This window comes from Rattus norvegicus, chromosome 5, assembly GCF_036323735.1.
Source record: "Rattus norvegicus strain BN/NHsdMcwi chromosome 5, GRCr8, whole genome shotgun sequence".
NCBI classification, from domain to species: Eukaryota; Metazoa; Chordata; class Mammalia; order Rodentia; family Muridae; genus Rattus; species Rattus norvegicus.
Genome location: NC_086023.1, coordinates 15,357,756 through 15,380,287, shown reverse-complemented (window position 1 = coordinate 15,380,287; position 22,532 = coordinate 15,357,756). Strand labels below are relative to the sequence as shown.

General features: G+C 36.7%; 1 protein-coding gene across 10 annotated transcripts in view; it reads right to left on the bottom strand.

The window, feature by feature from the left end:
- The window catches only part of Sntg1 (syntrophin, gamma 1), an 814,179-nt gene that overhangs the window by 203,181 nt on the left and 588,466 nt on the right, over nt 1-22,532 (bottom strand). For all 10 annotated transcript variants that reach the window (XM_063288183.1, XM_063288182.1, XM_063288181.1 and 7 more), the window contains 2 exons: nt 19,274-19,404; nt 10,786-10,915 (listed from right to left, as the gene is read on the bottom strand). In XM_063288183.1, coding sequence (XP_063144253.1) covers nt 10,786-10,915; nt 19,274-19,404 — 261 coding nt within the window. The remainder of the gene's footprint in view (nt 1-10,785; nt 10,916-19,273; nt 19,405-22,532) is intronic.

Sequence of the window (22,532 nt, the reverse complement as noted above, 5' to 3'; positions counted from 1 at the left end):
ACAAAACAACAACCAACAGATTGGGTAAAAATATTTATCAGTCCTTCATCTGATAAAAGGCTAATATCCAAAATATACAAAGAACTCAAGAATTTAGACTTCAGAGAGTCAAATAACCCTATTAAAAGTGGGGTACAGAGCAAAACAAAGAATTATCAGCTGAGGAATAGCAAATGGCTGAGAAGTACCTAAAGAAATGTTCAACATCCTTAGTCATCAGGAAAATGCAAATCGAATAAACCTGAGACTCCACCTCACACCAGTCAGAATGGCTAAGATAAAAAAATTCAGGTAACAACAGATTCTGGCAAGGATGTGAAGCAAGAGGAATATACCTCCCTAGCTGGTATGAATGTAAACCTGTACAACCACTTTGGAAATTGTTTTGGTGGTTTCTAAAAAATTACGTCAAGATCCAACTATACCATTTTTCGGCATATACCCAAATGATGCTCCAACATATAACAAGGACACATGCTCCACTATGTTCATAGCAGCCTTATTTATAATAGCCAGAAGCTGGAAAGCACCCACATGTCTTTCAACAGTGCAGTGGATACAGAAAATGTACATGTACACAATGGAGTACTACTCAGCTATCAAAAACAATGACTTCATGAAATTCATAAGCAAATGGATCAAACTAGAAAATATCATCCTAAGCAAGGTAACCCAATCACAAAAAAACCACACATGGTATGGTATGCACTCACTCATATGTGGATAATAGCTCAAAAGTTTGAATTACCCAAGATACTATCCATAGACCACATTAAGCTCAAGATAGACAACCATAATGTGGATGCTTCAGTCCTTCTTAAGAGGGGGAACAAAAAATTTCATAGGAGGAAATATGGAGACAAAGTTTGGATACATGTGTGTGTATATATATATATATATATATATATATGTATATATACGTGTGTGTGTGTGTGTGTGTGTGTGTGTGTGTGTGTGTGTGTGTGTGTGTGTATGCTAGCTCCCAAGTGGGGCAAACCTAGATAATATTGATGAAGTCAAAAAATGTATGCTGACAGGAGCCTGATATAGCTGTCTCCTGAGAGGCTCAGCCAGAGAGTGACAGATACAGAGGCAAATGCCAACAGCAAATCATTGAACTGAGAACAGTGTCCCCATTGGAGGAGTTAGAGAAAGGATTGAAGGAACTGAAGGGGCTTGCAACCCCATAAGAACAACAATACCATCCAGCCAGAGCTCCCAGGGACTAAACCACTACCCAAAGAGTACACATGAACAGACACATGGCTCCATTTGCATATGTAGCAGAGAATGGCCATTTTGGGCACTAATGGGAGGAGAAGACTTTGGTCCTGCCAAAGCTGGACTCCCCCCAGTTTAGGGGAATATCAGAGCAGGGTGGCAGAAAGGGGAAAGGTGGGGGAGGGGGAACACCCTTATAGAAGAAGGCGGAGGTGGATGGGATAAGGACATTATGGATGGGAATCCTGGAAAGGGAATAACATTTGGAATGTAAATAAAAATATACAAAAAAGATTGTTCCATATTTGCATGTATACATATGTATCTATACTTTACATTAACACACATACATTTACACAGACAGACACATTCAAACTACTGTCACATTGTTTAATGTTGGTAGTATTATAATATATATCATTCCATTTTTTTGCATCTATACACATGTATCTACACCTACATATGAACACATGTACATTTACACAGACACACCCCCAGTAGTGTCATACTGTTTAATTTTAATAATATTATAATAGATCGTTCCATTTTTGCATCTATATACATGTATCTACACTTGCAATGAACCCACACATATTTACACACACACATACACACACACACATGTTTAATATTGGTAGAATTATAATATAGATCATTCCATTTTTGGAAAAAATACTTGTGGTCACTTGTTCCTTTGCCTCTGTTCCTTCCTATTCCCTCAGTTGTTACATAATACTTGTGAAATCATTGATGAAACTCAGAAGTTTGAAATCAGGAATTAGACAAAATTTGCAAATCTTACCGACTTATGAAGTCACAGCTCCTTCTTAAAAGCAATTGTCCCTTTCAACCAGAGTAACTGCAGAGTTTGCTTTTGGCCCCAGAAAGATCTTCGTAAATATATTGTATCTTTTTTCAAACAAAGACAGGCAAGCTGCTGTAGCCAACTGTCCTGTATTTCTGTTGCTTTTTAAATGTTCTGGGGTTGATACTATTTTACAAAACTGAAGTACACTGTTGTGCTAATACAGACAGAGGAAGATTAAGATGTGCCTAAACAAACACAAATAGATTGAGTATCCATCAGGTTGACCAAGCCACATTGCTTGAGCAAAAGTGATGTTCTGTTTTCCTTCAAAACTTTGTTAATTTAGTGGTGTCCTGCTAAAACCACATATGACGATGGTAATTCTATATCTCTTTGGTTTCTGTGCCAATACCTTATGAGAATGTGACTTTATGTTTCTTGACCACAATCATAAGGATACATTACTCATGAACCATGGCTCTGTATGCCTGAGAAATGCCTTTTAAAATAAGAGTGGACTGCTAAGCTTTAAATAATACTTTCTTCACAGACAGATTCAAATTGTCAGTGGTCTAGATCCTAAGGGCGCTCTTAGAAAATCTGCTTCTTGGAAGACATGTTTAGTTAAAGGACTGAGCCAAGTGATACCACCTGCAAACCTAGGACTCTGATAGAGAGCAGAAGCTGTTGTAGAAAAGAGATACCAACTTTGTGGCTCAATCTCCTCCCTGTCAAGTGCTCACCATGAAATGTAGAAAATAGACACCATCTCTGAACTCTTGGTGTTGTTTTCCTTTGAAAAGCTGTGGTAAAGCATTCTGACTACAGGAAAGTTCAGAATTCATTTGATTTATACTCCACAGTCTATCATGATGGAGTGAAAGCAGGAAGTTGCACAGGAACTTTACCCAAAAGCCATAGAGAAAACCCGTTGACTCTTAGGTCACTCAGGCTCGGCTTAGTTACCTTCTCATAAAGTCTGGGGTCACCTGTCCAATGAATCGTGCCTACCATAGTAGGCTGGGCCATTCTCCATCAGCTTATACTCCATTACAACTCCCACAGTGTACCCACAGTACAGCCTATTCTAGGAAACATCTCAGTTGTAACTTTCTTCTTGGGTGACTGTCAGCTGTGTTAAGGTGACATTTACTTGGACATCTTATTTAATTTGCTGAGAGACTAACATGCCTACTCTGCCATGACTATAATATGACTTATCTATTATTTCAGTGCTCTGTCTCTGTCTCTCTACACACACATATATATATATATATATATATATATATATATATATATAATTTTGTTCTTCTAGTCAGCTCTCACTAACAAATATTATGATTATAGTATATGTTAGTACAACTACATCAGTGTTGAATTATAAAAGTACAAAAGGAGAAAGTCACATTTTCCTTACAGAAACCTAGCTAGGTCAGGTAGCTGTTAATTCAAGTTTCTTCCTTTTTTTTATTCTAAGGAAGTTCTAGAAATGAAACCTTGCATAAATATTTAGAATTTATCAGTTTTTGCTGTTATTTAACAAATATTCACCAGAATATTGAGGTAGTGTGGCTGCTAATTATTAATAAAAATGATTGCATTTCTCTAAAAATTTCAAAAATGGAAAATAATATGTAAAAATTCCACACAAATTATTGATAAGCATATAAAAATTTCAAAAATATTAACATAATATGAGAAATTGTAACTTGTAACAATCATACTTGAAATGATGTCATTTGTTCATATGTACATATAATGATTACATCTGAAAAAATAGACTATAGATCAATATTAGTCAGAAGACAAGACAACTTTATGTTCATACAGAATATACTTCACCATGAAGTTGTACTACTAACTTTACATCTATAAGTTTTGGCATTGTATTGACTTTCCAAAAGACAAAAGACTACTACTGGACATAGACTTACAGACAGCTCTAATAAAAACCATAGTGGGGGTTCTCAGTGCTCAGATAACATTTAATGTCACAAAGCAAACCTTTATAGTGTTAAAGAAATAGTTTCTTATATCTTATGTCCTATGCGATAAGCTAGAAATCAATGAGAAACAAGTCACAAAATTTGTGAAACTTCTCAGAGGTTGAAATGACCAGAAGACTAGTAAAGGGAAGAGCAATTAATTTTTTTAATATTCAACAATTAAAAATTAAACAGGATTGAAGGCCTTGAAAAGGATAGGAACACCACAGGAGGACCAACAGAGTAAATTAACCAGGACCCATGGGGGTTCTCATAGACTGAGGCACCAACCAAAGAGCATACAAGGGCTCCCAGACCCTATGTAGCAGATGTACAGCTCAGTTTTCATATAGGTCACCCAGCAACTGGATCAGTGACTGTTCCTAAAGCTGGTGCTTGTCTATGGAATCTGATCCCCTAACCAGGCTGCCTTGTTTGGCCTCCATGGGAGAAGACGTGCATAGCCCTTCAGAGACTGGATGTGCCAGTGTGGAGGACACCCATCCTCTCAGAGGAGAAGAGGAGGGTATTTGGGGGAGAGATTATGTGAGGAGGGACAAGGAAAGGGGGCAGCTATTGGGATGTAAAATGAATTAAAATAATGAATTAAAGGAAAAACTATCATTTTGGAACATTTAGGATCTCATTTTTTTTACTTAAGCAATTTCTTTTTTTCATTGGATATTTTTAATTTACATTTCAAATGTTATTCCCCTTCCTGGTTTCTTTGCCATAAGCTCCCTATCCCATCCACCTCTCTTTTCTTCTATAAGAGTGTTCCCCCTCCACAACCACCTTCTTCTTCCTGCCTCCCTGTCCTGACATTCTCCTATACTGGGGGGTCCAGCTTTGACAGGACAAAGGGCTCCTCCTCCCATTGGTGCCCAATATGGACATCCTCTGCTATATATATGCAGCTAGAGCCATGAATCTGTCCATGTGTTCTATTTGAGTAGTGGTTTAGTCCCTGGGAGCTCTGGTTGGTTGGTTCTTATGGGGTCACAAGTCCCTTCGGCTCCTTCAATCCTTTCTTAATGGAGACCCTGTTCTCAGTTCAAAAGTTTGCTGCTGGCAATCACCTCTGTATTGCTCACTCTCTGGCTGAGCCTCTCTGAAGACAGCTATGTCAGGCTCCTGTCAGCACACACTTCTTGGCTTCATCAATATTGTCTAGGTTTGGTGGCTATATAGTCATTCCCTAAGTCCAAACTTTGTCTCCATAACTCCTCCAATGAATAATTTTGTTCACCCTTTTAAGAAGGACTGAAGCATCCTCACTTTGATGGTCCTTCTTGAGCTTAATGTGGTCTATGGATTGTTGGGTAATTCAAGCTTTTGTAATATCCACTTGTCAGTGAGTGTTTACCATACCATGTATGTTTTTTGTGTTTGGGTTACCTCACTCAGGATGATATTTTCTAGTTCCATCGATTTGCCTATGAATTTCATGAGGTCATTGTTTTTGATAGCTGAGTAGTACTCCATTGTGTAGATGTACCACATTTTCTGTATCCATTCCTCTTTTGAATGGCATTTGATTTCTTTCCAGCTTCTGGCTATTATAAATAAGGCCGCTATGAACATAGTGGAGCATGTGTCTTTGTTATATGTTGGAGCATCTTTTGGGTATATGCCCAAGAGAGGTATAGCTGGGTCCTCAGGTAGTTCAATGTCCATTTTCTGAAGAACCTCCAGACTGATTTCCAGAATGGTTGTACCAGTCTGCAATCCCACCAACAATAGAGGAGTGTTCCTATTTCTCCATATCCTTGCCAGCATCTGCTGTCGCCTGAATTTTCGATCTTATCCATTCTGACTGGTGTGAGGTAGAATCTCAGGGTTGTTTTGATTTGCATTTCCCTGATGACTAAAGATGTTGAACATTTCTTTGGGTGCTTCTCAGCAATTCAATATTCCTCAGCTGAGAATTCTTTGTTTAGCTGTGTACCCCATTACAATAAGGTTATTGGCTCTCTGGAGTGTAACTTCTTGAGGTCTTTGTACATGTTGGATATTAGCACTCTATCGGATGTAGGGTTGGTTAAGGATCTTTTCCCAATCTATTTGTTGCCATTTTGTCCTAATGACAGTGCCCTTTCAGAAGCTTTGCAGTTTTATGAGGTGCCATTTGTCAATTCTTACTCTTAGAGTATAAGCCATTGGTGTTCAGTTGGAGGCTCTTCCCTACATTTTCTTCTCTTAGTTTAAGTGTATCTGGTTTTATGTGGAGGTCTTTGATCAACTTGGATTTAAGCTTTGTACAGGGTGATGAAATCGGATCAATTTGCATTGTTCTACATGTTGACCTCCAGTTGAACCAGCACCACTTGTTGAAAATGCTCTATTTTTTTCCACTGGATGGTTTTGGCTCCTTTGTCAAAGATCAGGTGACCATAGATGATTGGGTTAATGTCTAGGTCTTTAGTTCTATTCCATTGATCCATCTGCCGATTTCTGTACCAGTACCACTCAGCTTTTATCACTATTGCTCTGTAATACTGCTTGAGGTCAGGAATGGTGATTTCCCCATAAGTTCTTTTATTTTTGAGGATAGTTTTCACTATCCTGGGTTTTTTGTTATTCCAAATAAATTTGGAAATAGCTCTTTCCAGCTCTATGAATAATTGAGTTGGAATTTTGATAGGGATTTCATTGAATCTGTTGATTGCCTTGGGCAAAATGGCCATTTTTACTATATTAATCCTCCCAATACATGAGCATGGAAGGTCTTTCCATCTTCTGAGGACAATATTGGTATTAGGTCTTCTATGAAGGTCCAATAGAACACTGTGCTAAACCCATCTGGGCCTTGACTTTTTTTGATTAGGTGACTTTTAATAACTGCTTCTATTTCCTTAGGAGTAATGGGACTGATTAAATGGTTTACCTGATCCTGATTTCCTTTAGTACCTGGTATCTGTCTAGAAAATTGTCTATTTGATCCAGACTTTCCAGTTTTGATGAATATTGGCTTTTCTTTAGGTAGAATCCTATGATTTTTTGAATTTCCTCAGCTTCTGTTGTTATCTCTCCCTTTTCATTTCCGATTTTGTTGATTTGGATACTCCCTCTCTCTGTACTCTCTGGTTAGTTTGGCAAAGCATTTATCTATCTTGCTGATTTTCTCAAAGAACCAGCTTCTGGTTTTGTTCATTCTTTGTATAGTTCTTTTTGTTTCTACTTTGTTCATTTCAGCCCTGAGTTTGATTATTTCCTGAATTCTACTCCTCTTGGATGTATTTTCTTCTTTTTGTTCTAGAGCTTTTAGGTGTGCTGTCACTCTGCTAATGTATGCTCTCTCCATTTTCTTTTTTGAGGCACTCAGAGGTATGAGATTTGTCTTAGCACTGCTTCGATTGTGTCTAATAAGTTTGGGTATGTTGTGGCTTCATTTCTATTAATTTATAAAAAGTCTTTAATTTCTTTATTTCTTCCTTGAAAAAGTTATTATTGAATAGAACGTTGTTCACCTTTCATGTGTATGTGGGCTTTCTGTAGTTCGTTGTTGTTGTTGTTGTTGTTGTTGTTGTTGTTCAAGACAAGTCTTAGTCCATGGTGATCAGATAGAATTGATGGTATCATTTCAAACTCTTTGTATTTATTCATGCCTGATTTTGACCAATTATATGGTCAGTTTTGTGAAGGTACCATGAGGTGCTGAGAAGATGGTATATTCTTTTGTTTTAGGATGATACATCTATAAATATCTGTTAAATCCATTTGGTTCATAACTTCTGTTAGTTTCTCTATGTCTCTGTTTAGTTTCTATTTCCATGATCTGTCCATTGATGAGAATGGGGTGTTGAAATCTCTCACTATTATTGTGTGAGGTGCAATGTGTAGTTTGAGCTTTTGTAAATTTTCTTTTATGAATGGAGGTGGCCTTGCATTTGGAGCATAGATATCAGGATCGAGAATTCATCTTCATGGATTTTTCCTTTGATGAATATGAATTGTCCATCCTTATCTTTTTTCATGACTTTCAGTTGAAAGTTTATTTTTTTTCAATATTAGAATGGCTACTCCAGCTTGTTTCTTGTGACCATTTGCTTGGAAAATTGTTTTCCAGCCTTTTTACTCTGAGGTAGTGTCTGTCTTTGTCACTGACATGTGTTTCCTGTATGCAGCAAAATGCTCGGTCCTCTTTACATATCCAGTATCTTAATCTGTGTCTTTTTATTGGGTAATTGAGTCTACTGATGTTAAGAGATATTAAGGAATAGTGATCATTATTTCCTGTTATTTTTGTTGTTAGAAGTGAAATTATGTTTGTGTGGCTCTCATCTTTTGGGTTTGTTGCAAGGAGATTACTTTCTTAATTTTTTAGGGTGTAGTTTCCCACCTTTTATTGTAGTTTTCCATCTATGACCATTTGTAGGGCTGTATTTGCAGAAAGATTTTGTGTAAGTTTGCTTTTGTCATGGAATATTTTGGTTTCTCCATCTTTGCTAATTGGAGTTTGGCAGGATAAAGTAGACAGGGCTGGCATTTGTGTTCTCTTAGGGTATGTATGGCATCTGTCCTGGATCTTCTTGCTGTTATAGTCTCTGATGAGAAATCTGGTGTAATTCTGATAGCTCTGAATTTATATTGCTTGCCCTTTTTCCCTTACTGTTTTTATTATTCTTTCTTTGTTTTGTGCATTTGGTGTTTTGACTATTATGCAATGGGAGGAATTTCCTTTCTAGTTCAATCTATATGGAATTCTTTAGGCTTCTTCTATGATTATGGGTATATTTTTCTTTAGGTTAGAAATGTTTTCATCTATAATTTTGGTGAAGATATTTATTGGCCCTTTAAGTTGGGAATCTTTGTTCTTTTCCATGCCTATTATCTGTAAGTTTGACCTTTTCACCATATCCTAGATTTCCTTGGGTTAGGAGATTTTGTGTATTACATTTTCTTTGATAGCTGTGTCAATGTTATCTATGGTATCTTCTACCCGAGATTCTGTCTTCTATCTCTTGTATTCTGTTGGTGATGCTTGAGTCTATGACTCCTGATCTCTTTCCTAGGTTTTCTATCTCTAGTGTTGTTTGTCATTGTGATTTCTTTATTGTTCTTATTTCCATATTTAAATCCTGGATGTTTTTGTTCAATTCCTTCACCTGCTTGGTTGTGTTTTCCTGTAATTCTTTAAGGCATTTTTGTTCTTCTTCTTAAGAGCTTCTATTTGTTTACCTGTGTTGTTCTGTATTTCTCTAAGGTAGTTCTTTATGTCCTTTTAAAGTCCTCTATCATCATCATGAGATGGGATTTTCAATCTGAATCTTGCTTTTCCAGTGTGTTTGGATATTCAGTATTTGCTTTGGTGGGAGAACTGGACTCTGATGATGCCAAGTAGTCTTGGTTTCTGTTGCTTAGGTTCCTACACTTGCCTCTCGCCATCAGGTTGTCTCTGGTGTTACCTTTTCTTGCTGTCTCTGACAGTGGCTTGACCGTGCTATAAGCCTGTGTGTCAGCACTCCTCCATACCTGTTTTCTTTCAGCCAGATCTGTGTACAGAGAACTGTGGGACTAGTTTAGCTGAGGGTGCAGGCAGAAATTGGAAGGGTCCTGTCCTAGACTGAACCTGTGTTTGTGTGTCCTGAGGACTCCAGGCCAGTCACTTGGAGCAGAAGAGTTGGTCTTACCTCTGCTCTCAGGTGTGCCAGTGAGCCTGGCAACTGGATTTCAACTCTGGGCACAGGCAGAAAGTGGAAGGGTCCTGCCCCTGACTGATCCTAGGTTACTGGAACAATCTTTTATAATACTAGCATCATTGAACAACATGACATAGTGGGTGGGTATGTCTGTGTAAATGTACTTTTATTGATGCTGAGGTGTAGATGAATGTGTATTGATGCTCCAGAGCAACCTCAGCTGGTTCTCATCAGGTCTCTGCAGTACATCCACTTGTCTGATGCCTTCCAAATGCTCCATGCATCCTAGCTAGTAAGTGCCAGTGACTGGACTGTTTCTGTTCCCCAGAGCTTATTAAAGTTATAGGGTACTCTGCTTTTTCTCATGTGTTCTGTGTACAAATCCAGGTCCTTGTGTTTGCCCAAAAAGCATTTTATAGCCAAAGCTTTATATTTCTTCCTGGTTTATGATTTCAAACTTCAGACTATCTTCCTAGAATACCAAGAAAGGATAAATTATTTCAATGCAGTGGTAACAAAGACATTATGACCACAAAACCACACAGGAAATGAGAGAAGAAGGATGTGAGAAATACAGGTCAGGAAGGAAGCTATTTCTATTGACAGAGACCTTAACATTCTGCCCAGGTTCTTACAACCCATAATGACATCCATTCAATAACCTTGGGTCCACAGAGCACCACAGTCTCTGAAACTAGAATCCTTCAGTCTCTACATTAATATCTTTTACCTGGATCTTCTAATTCACACATTCTCTGCCACAGTCCTAGGGTCACCCAAGACAAACCAATAACATTTCCTTGAAATTATAACTCAGCTTGCTTGAAAGGGTGCTCTTACTTAAACAGACTATTTTCATGCCAAATTCTATATCATGTTTACTTAAAGCAGATGCTTTAGGCACTGAGCAAAAGAAACCTGTGAGGATTTTTCACAGGCCAGTTCTGCCTGGGTTTTCATGCTGAAATGATTTTTCTCTTGTGTGTCAGCACCACTTTCCCAGGAAGCAAAAGGAAGATCATACTTAGAATGGCACTAATAAATGTAGCAAAGTTAAATGCCACTGAATAAACCTACAAATGTTGAAAGACTTTCTGGTTAGACATTTACTCCTTGAATCAGTACTTACATTGTGCTTTGTGAGGTTTGAAATGTTAGTTGCTATTGCTTGGAGCCAATCCATGCAGTCTTCAGCAGAGAGGCACTGAAGAATTCCACTGCAGACTCCATCCACAGCAACAACTTGGAAAGCGTTCTGCCTAAGAGTGCATCAGAACAGAATAGAACAAACACTGTGTTCATTGCTGTTTAGTGATAGGTCCAGGACCTGTAGAAGAGTTCCGCCTTCACATAATAAAACAAACAGCTTCCAGACCTCCTTTATAAATACATCCATTTTACAATGAAGCAACAAAAAGTCCAGGATATTATATATTTACAAATCATTGAATGACATTCTTAAATCCAGGCAAATGCGGACAACTTTTGAGATAGAAAACCAAGTATGTGACATCAAACAGTATCAACTCAGGGAACATTCTTTTCCAATCAGTCAAACATGCCCAGTCTATGATTTCTGTCACTGATCTTGACATTTGTAAATTTCTGACTTACAGTGTAAAAATTGCACACACAAAAAAATATTAAGCACTATGTGGTAAAAACTCATGTTAATTTCTTGAGCATTATTTGAACATAGGCTGAATGGGCACGAAACATGAATCCACCACGGCCACCACGTCCCCGACCAGGAAATTTATCCTGTTGGGCTATATGTGGCACTTTAGAAAATCCACAAGTCATAGTTAAACTCACCAATCATGGAATGAAAGACAACTTCTATAGCTGGGCATTCAAAATATGATGCAGACTAAATGCATTCACATATTCTCTCCAAACACAACTCCTTTCCTGGCTCCATCCATTTCACAACTGGGCATTTGAGGATATTAGCCCTCATGCATTTCCTGAAAGGAAGGTAAACTCAGGGAGCATAGACCTAGCTCAGGGTCATGTGCAGCCTCTGTCCATTTATTTTCTCTCTAGACTAGATCCAGTCTCTAATGAATACCTGGTGCCAGCTTTGGCAGCCAAAGCATTCTGCATTCAATTTGTTAATGGTTTTAGACAAACTAATTATAACACCTGACACATCATACCAGAGAAAGGAGAGTTCTTAAACATGCATTACTTATTTTCTTTTAAAAAATGTATGTTTGCCCAAAATTGAGTAATTTAAAACTTTTTATGATAAAAGTGTGCTCCCTGGAAAATGCATATTCATAATTTACCTAGACATAAAGCTTAATTCTGATGCTTTTGGTTATGAGTTTAGCCTTTCATGGATGAGCCACTTCTCTAACCTTGAGCTTTCACTCCAATACTCAAGAGTGAGTAAGGCACCCTCAAGGAAGCTCACAACTGTCTGTAAACTGCAGTCCCTCTTTTGACTTTCAAGGGAACAAAGTATCCATGAGCTATACAAACATACATGATTGCTAATCACTCATACACATAAAAATATTTTTATAAAATGCAGACAGAAGCACAACTATCTACGGGAAAGAAGGACAAATTTGAGAGCAATGTATATTTCTTCACTCTGTGTTTGTTATGTTAATTTCTTCATAAGCTACAGTAAGAGCATGGTAGATAGCTGAGTGGAGTCAATGCATTCAGTTCAATTCTTAAATCAATGTAATGTCTTACATAGACCCAGATAGAATAAACCTGGGAGACTAGTTTTATAACCCAGACCTCCATATTAATACAAAATAGTTTTTATACTTTGGGTAATGCATTAACATTCATATATTTCTAATTATTGAAGTTAATTATTCTTATTTTCTTCATAATTGATTCTGTATCATAAGTGTGCTTTGTGAAGTTTGGATAGAAGTGATATAGTAATTTTTATGTGTTAGAAATGAGAATTTCAGAGGCTAAAATATACAAAGTTATTGTGACTTGATTAATACATCTATAAGCAGGAACTTGAGTATGGAATAAAATCAAGGCAGATAAAATCAAGGAATGCTTTGAGCACTTAACAAGCAATGAGGAGCTTGCCTAGATCCATGATAAATGTCTCTGTGTGGTTGTCATGGATAGATAAGCAGTGTTGTTAGGCCTACTATAATACGAGGGAAATAATGTGACTAGGGAACTCTTCTAAGGTACACAGATGAATTAGGAAACATGAATGGATGCAAGTCAATAAGTTTACAGTGAATAATGATTGATGAGAGACAGCAATATTGTTCCATAGTAGAAAAGCTATGAGGGGGAAGCCAGGGGAAAGCATTAATCTCACACAGAAATCAGAAATTCAAAACCAAACCTGAGGGCCTGAAAAACAAGACATATTTTGGGACACACAGGTTGCTTGGCCTGTCACAATAAGAGATCATCAGTAAGAGTTTACAAATCATTCCATACATGTCTAGCTCATGCCTAGGCCTGGATCATCCAAATCAACACTTCAGTATTTGACCAACACACTGTCTCGATACCTTTTTTCATTTGCTTATCTGTTTGGGTTTTTTTTTCCTTTATTTACTTTTTTGCTAATTACGCTATTTATTTACATTTCCATGTTGTCCTTCTTTGGTCCATTGCTCTCTCAGTACATAAAAGTAACTAAGAAGTGGAAAGGAGAAAGAGAAAGAGGAGGAGAGAGTGAAGGTGAAAAGAGGTAATGGGGTATTACTGCAATACACAGTTGTGAGGTCAGGACGAGCATTATGTTGATGGCTAACTTTAGGTTTCAAAGTTTAAGCAGAACTGTGCTTCAGAGAACTATAAAACAAAAATCGAATGTGTAATTGTGGGTTATCTGGTAAGGATGTTATTCATTTTCTTTTTATGGTGGTGTCTAAGCCTATGGATTTGGGATGATTGTAAATCTGAGTGTTAATATCAGATCTTGTCTTTGTTTGATGGGTTTTCCATTACTTGGTTTCTGTTGCCATCTCCAGATCTTAGGAGAATGTGATAATTGTGGGTTATCTGGTAAGGAGTGCTTCTGGGGCTCTGCCACCTGTGACCACTTTGGGGTACTGGGTGGAATGTTTTTCTTTGAGTTATGAAATGACATGAAAGAATAGGCTCATACTAGAAAGTGTGGGTATGAGAGAGTTCACAGGAGGGAGGAAAGTTGGGAAAGAAGAGATTAAAGGAAGCTTCAGAAGGTCATCAGGTCCTCTTCTAAAAGGCAGGGAATCAGAGTGGAAGAGGCATGAGAAGACTTTGGATTGCTTCTCGCATTCCCTGACTAGAGTGACCAATGGGTAGGCAGAGATACAGCCCCTTGACGTTGGTGGCTGAGACATAGGGATGGTATGAATCAAGAAGGCTGTAAGAGAAGACGTACATAGTCTCCTGGGAATGGGAGCAGGGAAGGGGAGGCACCATCATCAGGTCTCCTACAACAAAGCTATGGAAAGACAGAGAATTGGAATTTGAGGATGGGAAAGAGAATAAAGACTATCCGCTTTTCTGGTCTGCATCGCTAGCGAGTTCAAGGGAAAGCATGCCTCTGAAGTTTGTGACTGAGACAAAAGGAGGGGATGGGAAGGTGCTCATTTATGACAGTTATATATGAAAATATAATATTTTGTATTTCCAATAGTAGGACTACTGATGAACTTTATTTGGTACTTCTAGCTTTGTGCTGAAGTTTATTCAATACTCCTCGCTTTGAGAGTTTAAATAAAGTAGAATAAATGGTGTTCCTGCCACATAATAAAATAATTGATGGATTTCTGCTTCATTAAAACTCATTAAGGTATGATAAATTTGAGAAGAAATATCACTTGCCTTATAGATATGAAGGTCTCGGTGTGATTCTACCTATGCCCCCAAAGAAATACATGCTACGTTTTTAAATTCAATATATAGTAAATATATAATGACAATAAGGATTAAACTGAGGAAACAACCATAGAATGTTCCCTTAATCTCTCCTTCCATTTGGAACATCCTTGTCATTGATATTTGATATTCTGACATGCTTCAGAGTTTAAAGATTCTGAATCAGAATGTTCAGCACATAAAAAATATGTGTTAACTATGTCTGGCAAAAATAATACTGTGATACATTAGTTCATATTCTGGCAGTAAATAGCATGGAAACAATATGATTTGTTATTAAATTTGAGAAGTACTACATCACTAAAAGACATATATTTATTTGTGTGTATGTATATGTGTATGTCCATGCATACGTGTATTTTATATGTGTTTGTATATTGTGTATTTGTGTGTGTACAATTATATTTATTCACAAAGGAAATCTTTGATTTAAAGACACCACAGCAAATATTTATGTGACATTGTATACAGTTTCTGTTTTCATTCTCACAGAGGAAATAGACTTACAACTTCTGTAGCATAGTCTCTGAGCTCTATAGAAGAAGGCTTTTAATTAGTCTTTCCTGAGAGAATAAGTGAAAGGTAAGTTAATGCTTGGAACTGAATTGACACAGAAATCTACTATGAATAATGATTTATTTATAACTGCATATGACTACAGTCTTAACAATTAAATAATCGATTTAGTAGCTAAAACTAGTTGTTCAGAGATATTATGAAAATAAAATTTTACTGTCATTTAGACTCACACAAAATTCTCTTGAGAGAAATTATGTGATAGAATTAATGTAAACATTTATATAAGAGAACTGCCTATTTTAAAAGAAAGTAACTAAATAAAACTGATGACGGCTTTTAAAACCAGGTCTTAAGGCAAATATCAAGAGAATTCTTAAAGTATAAATTTGAGGGTCCAGTAAAGAATGAAGAAACATTAGATACATTATAAGCAGGGTATATGTAAACCAAGAAACAAACAAAATTTATATATATAAATATATATATATATATATATATACACTAAACAACCATACTAGTATGAAGTTTAGTCCAAATCAAAAGAGCGGTATGTATACAAAACAGCCTAAGTTATAAAAAAAACAATTATTACAAATCATTACTTATAAAATTAAAGAGAAAATTAAAATAGATTATTACAATTAATTTGTTGAGCAAAACAACTTTTCTTGACCACATTTAGAGTTCATGGATATAAAGTGTAAGAACAAACAAATTAGCAAAAACAGAATGCAACAAAGACAAAAACCAGACATTTCATCGACATGAAATTTTGTTTTTGTTGATAAATATAATCAAAAGATGTTCACATCATTAAAATGTGACTATCAGGAGTCATGTCACATCCCCTGGAATGATAAGACAGGGACAAAGCCAAGCTCTACAGTGATGTCAAGAATTAGTGAACACGCTAACATGTAGTAGGAAGGAGCATGTGCACAGTGATGCCGAGAGACTCAAGAGCCTGATATAAAACACCCAGCCATTTTCCAAAGAAATTGTTATTTAATCACATGTCTATGCCATTATTCATATCATCTTAGTTATTTCATATTCAGTTAATCAGATAAACTAAGATCTTAAAATGGTTATTTTTTTTTAAATAATAAAAAATACTTTGAGAGGGGAAAAAAAGGGGGATACCGGAATGAACATTTGAAAAGTGAAGCTACCTTAATATATCTCCAGGAAATTGTACTAAGCAACATCTGATTGGATAAGGCTACACGGAAAATGAGTTTGATAACATAACATCCAAATGATAAAATAATAGAGATGAAGAACATATTTGCAATTATGGAGGCTTAGAAACAGTAAAAGGGATAAGGCTAAGGGACGTAAGAAAGACCACAGTGGATTCACAGGATGAGAGAGATGCTTAGAAACATTTGCAGACAAAACCTACCTATCCATAGAGATAAAATACTCACACAAAATAATAAAATATACACACTATCAATGCCAATTTTCTGGGTATGAAATCACATTACATTTTTGCAAAGTATTATATTATAAAAATGCCTAAAGGTACAACAAATTGTACATATCATTCCTTCAAACTGAATGTCACACCACAATTAATTCAAAACAGAAGCAACGTAAGCACAAAAATAACATCTTGTGGAGACAATATCAGAATAGTAGGTATAATGAAAATATTGTTAGTTAAACTCAAAGCAATTAGACTAAATAATCCAATTAAAGACTTAAATTTTTATTTTGGAGTTAAACAAAACAACAAAGAAAAAATAAAACACATGCAACTAAGAAAAAACATTTTTAGATATCTAAGAATTATTGAAAGAAGAGAGAAATATACAGGCACTTATGAACTAATAGCAATCTTGTTATTAACTTGACTGTAATATAGATAGTTGAAAGAAGGAAAACATTGCTGTGGTTTGTCCTGGAGTTATCTGTATTTTGATGCTAATTCCACTGCCCCAAGGACAGCTGCCTAGTCATGTACTCCGGAATCAGGTGACTTCACCAGAACCTTGCCATTGAATTTGTAAAGTACAGGTGAGGGGCAGATACAGGATAGAAGGAGGCCTGTCATTGGAGGAGAAGGAAGGATGGGCGGGAGAGAAGTTTGAAGGAAGAGGAGGAGAGAGAGGAGGAGACAGGAGAGAAAGAGGGAGAGAAGAAGAGACAGGGAAGAAGGAGAGAGGGGAGAAGCCATGGCAGGTGATGTTAAGATTCCACTCTGTGTATTTACAGAATATTATCAATATCCTTAAGGGATGGATGGTACCGGGCTTTGTATGTTTAAGTGGGCAATAATATCTTATCAATTGGGTCAAAGACTATTGTGTTGTGTGTTCTTTTATGTGAGGGTTTGAGTGTAGGTAAGCGTGTGGCTGGGATGTGTTTCCGCCAAGATATCTAGCAGATATCTTGGGGCACTGAGGTGCCAGACCTAGCGGGGTAAAAGACCAACATTACCATTTTATTTTTATATTTTTACAACAACAAAACATATATAGAAATTTTGCAAAAATTAACAAGAAATTACATACAAATCTTGTTTCCTCTAACTTAAAATTAATTATATAGAGAAAATTCAAAAAAGCTAAAAGTAGAAATACATTTATGTACATTAAAACAAAGAACTCTGACTCACCCACTCCATATTTCATAATCCATAGGGGAAAATCTTCATTCATAATGCAGAGGATCAAAACGACTCATAAATGAGTGTGTTTAAGCTAAAATGTGTAGAGCTTTGCAAAAGGATATTGCCTATGCTTTTATAAAAACAGGTAGCCTGTGGAGTGTTGGCACACACCTTTAGTCTTAAGACTTGGGAGGCAAAGGCAGGTAGATCTCTGTGATTTCAAGATCAGTCTGGTCTACAGAGACTTCCAGGAAACATGGGGCTACACAGAGAAACCCTGTCTCAGGCGAAAACACCATCAGCATCATCATCAACATCAAACAAAAAACCAGGTGGAATTTTTTTTCAAATAATGTAGATTCTGAGGAATACTTGCCTTCAACAAATATCATATAATTAAAAATATCCAGCATGAAATCATGATATAAAGCCTAATCTAAAAACAATAGGTAAAATCCTTTGAATACTTTTGAAATAGGTAAAGTCCTTTGAAATTTTGCCATATAGCCCTATCTAGTCCACAGTTAAAAAATATTATTTGGTAGATGAAAATACATGATTATCTATACAAGTGATTTTTAAATACTGATAGGCAAGAGCTGGCTGGATTCTTCTGAGGTCTACTAAAGTCAACTAAAGATACATGGCCAAAGGCAGTCACTATACTGGGGCAGGAAAGGCTTCTTATAAAGCCTTTGGTTATAATGGGAGACTGGTTAAACAATGACAAGATGATGGTTCCCACCCATGGGTTTCCTCTCTCCCATTCTTTGGAGAGCCTAGAAGATATCTCTCACACTGGAATGTCATGCACTACATAAATAACATCTCTGAGCTCAACAGTAGAAGGAGATATCCCCCAACCATAAACAGAAGTTTACCAGACACAGTAGCTGTGATCTATGTGTGTGTGAGTTGATCAGGTGCTTCATTGGAAGCACACAGGGAGCTTTCTTTTCAGAAAGGTTTCTTGGACCCTGAGCCATATATCTCAAAAAAAGTATAAGACAAATTATCAAATCAAAGGGCTCAAGAAACAAACAAATAACTGGGGAAAAGAAAGAAATATTTTATTTAAAAAACTATGGAAAGAAGAAATCAGCAAAGCCACAAATCTAGTACCAAGAAACAATCCAATATACCACATCCCAGGCAATATTGAGCATGGTTAAAAAAGATGAAAAGTAAACTCACATACCTATTTCCAAAACTAATAGTGTGAGAATGGTAGATGATAAGCTTTGGGCAGAGTTCTGAGTCTCTGGATCTGTCTCTTAGCAGCACTCAGAAAGATAAATATGTAAGCTACACAACTACTTTGAAAATGAAACAACTTATTAACATTAACTCAAGAAAACTATGACGCTCAATATAGTCTTACACACACCAGATGTATTGCAATTGTTTTTGACAGAATCAGGGCCTCTACTGGCTTTGATCCTCAAATTTATCATATTCTCCAGGTTCTGCAGTGGTAGAGTATTCCTTTAACACTCTCTTTTGTACTTTCAAAATCATTCTAGAATAAGAATGACATGGCACATTAAGCTGAACAGTAGAGGTTTGCCCTCTCATTTTATTCAGAGTTTAGACCCATAAACAGACTCACCGACTCAGGTCAGTCCCGGGCACATACTGGGAAAAGCGGGCATGTAGTAGGGGAATGAGCCTGAGGTCACACCAGCGCTTCTCCCACCGCAGGCCTGGAGATGTGGGCCATGAAGAGCAGGAAAGGGTGTCCTGAAAAAAGCAGTATATTCAGAATGTTGGTGAGTCTCAGGGATGTTGAATTTTTCAAATGTTTTGAAAAGTTTTATAGGACTACATAATCCCTAATCTTCAGATCAGAATTCTACTTCAAAATGTTATTGGCAGACATCTATAAGCAGACTAAGATTCACCAAACAAATACCTGAAAATTATGGGTGAGGAGGAAGAAATACATGAAAGTGTGACAGAATAGAATCTGTTCAGAAATAGAAGAAATGAGTAAATTATGGACATAGGGAAGAAACAAAAACCACACAGAAAGGAAGTTATTAGTCAAATTGGCCCATAGCTTTTTAAGTGCCTGTAAGTGTCCAAAGCCACCATATTGGCAAATACCTTTTCAAGCCAAAGTGTAAATGCAGACTGAGCTCATTCATTATGAATCTTGTAAAAAATTCTCAATTAGAGAGCACTACTGCAAGTGAATCTCTGACATCCTGTTCTGGGAAGTCTTGATCACTCATTTCATTTCAGTTTCAAAAACTTTGGTCCTTGTATATCGCTTTTATGTCATATCCAGGCCATGACTGCTGCTTTAATATTATATGTGCTTCTAACTTTATGAGGGTTTTCTAAAATGTTTTCTGTAATTTAGGAGATTATTATAAAAGTATAAAATTTGCCTCTTCTCTTCCTTCCCTTTAAACTCTCCTGTGTACCCTCCGTTCTTCCTTCACTCAAATTCATACTCTCTTTTTCTTAGTGTGTGTGTGTGTGTATGTGTGTGTGTGTGTGTGTGTGCACGAGCGTGCACATATATGTTTGTGTGCTTATTTATTTTTAAATACACAAATACAATTTGCTTACTTGATATAATATTATTAGAATATATATGTTCTCAAGGCTGTCTTTCTGGTATTGGATAACCAATTGTTTCTCCTGCTTTCAACATTCCTTCGTTGCTTGTCCACTCAACAAGAAGGCAATCATGTCCAGTTCTCTCTCTCTCTCTCTCTCTCTCTCTCTCTCTCTCTCTCTCTCTCTCTCTCTCTCTTTGTGCGTGTGTGTGTGTGTGTGTGTATGTGTGTGTAGGCATCATACACTTCCCCATTTCACATCAGTATGCCAAATAATATTTTGCCTCAAATAGTGAAGAAAAATATATTTAAATAAATAAACTTTCCATTTGATAGTTTGTCTCAGATGCACTGGAGGCTTTATTGGCTTTCAACATCAGGAGCCAATACTAGTTGGATTTTCAATTAAGTTTGGCTAGAGAACATTGTTTCTTTTCTATCCAATGATTCAGACAATGCTGTACACTTGAAGCTAATATTGTCTGAATAGTGTTAAGGATGACCTTCCACTATTAATTTATTAAGAGAAACAAGAAGATTTAGAAGATACTAAGTTCACGGAGCTGTTTAAAATACCACAGAAGTTAGAGTGGCTAGTCACACAGAGGTGTTCATGTTGGGGATGTATGAGGCCTTTACATCTAGAATCACATTCTCTTATGAGAATCTATTCACTGGTTTTTAACTATCAGGTGACAATAGTTAACTGAGTTAGAGAGGAGGAAAAGCCATATATGGTTATGTTACGGGTAATCAACACATGACATGGGACCAGTTCTTCTTTATTTCATTGCTATAGATAACAGTATTTGATCTTATGCTTTATACCACCAATTTTCCAAACATGACAAAGGGTCAGGTGGATAAAATACAGCATGGGTTTGAGCGGTCACATTCCAAATCAGAAATGGACTCCTTCAGAAAGGAATCCAAAATTTACTAAATAACTACTCCATTTCCATTAGTGTGTGGTCAAGTAATTTAGCATGTCTCATTGGTCTTGTTTACAACATGGCAGCAAGAATATTAAAAATTGGTAAGATTTTAGTCAGGAATATTAGAGATATGATTAAAATATAATTCATAACCAAGTTTCGTGCTACTTCTACTACATCCAAAAAGCTAATTGAAATTATACATTTACTCAAAATATCCAACAGATCAGAGTACAATATATTCTGATAAATAATTTATACAGAGAGAGAGAGACAGAGACAGAGACACAAAGAAAATGAGAGTATAAAAGGAACTGCACCACCAGGGGTAACAATGATTCTCAAGCTGACATGCTTCTTACAGTAGTCATAATTCATCTGACAAGAATCCCAACACTAGCCATGACAAGTCTCAATTTGAATAGTAAATCTTTAAAGCTTACGTAATTCCTAAAATAATATATCCTGCTGCTACTTCCCTTATTATCATCCCCCAGAGGTTAAAAGTAAGTTGTTCTTGCTGAAGATACTATGTATGTGGACACAGAACTCAAGGGTATGTACCCAACCTGAAAACCTCCTCTCTGAGTTCTAGATTTCATGGTACCAAAAGGTTCTATGAAAACTTCTAAGAAAGGAAAGCAAACAATAGTTGAGACACCTATTAACCAGAACAATGAGCATCATAGCAAGCTACCTCTGAGGGTGTAACAGTGGCACTCGTACCTTCATTGTAATCAAAAGCTGTCTAATAAAATTTAAGATCCACTCAACAAGAAGGAAATCATGCCTAGTTCGCTCTCTCTCTCTCTCTCTCTCTCTCTCTCTCTCTCTCTCTCTCTCTCTGTGTGTGTGTGTGTGTGTGTGTGTGTGTGTGTGTGTGTGTGTGACAAAAAGGCTATAAATTTGAGAGGAAGTGTCAACATGATAGGGGTTGGAGTGCTTAAAGAGAGGAGGAAAAGCCATGTAAACTTTAGTAGTTGACAAAGTTATTTCTAAACATGAGGCTTGCAAGAAAAAATTTATATTACTATTGCTGTTTCTAATTGCCATCTATATTATTTTTTCTGAATTACTTAAGAATTTTGCAATATTACTTTTCAAGGTAAAGGTATGTTCACCTTACTGAATGAATATCAAAGAATGTTCAGCAGCAGCAATGAGTTATTTTATAGAAAGTAGGAACATGAGGAGCAGCGATATTCTGTGGCATAGTCTGGTCAAATACATGACACTTCCTAAATGATCATGTTAGTCCATCTACTGTCCTACTATCAAATGTCATGGGTACACTTCCAAAGAAGGGGTATGATTCTTGATGTTCTATGCCAGAGATAGGCAAGCCCACATCAGGGCAAGATTCTCT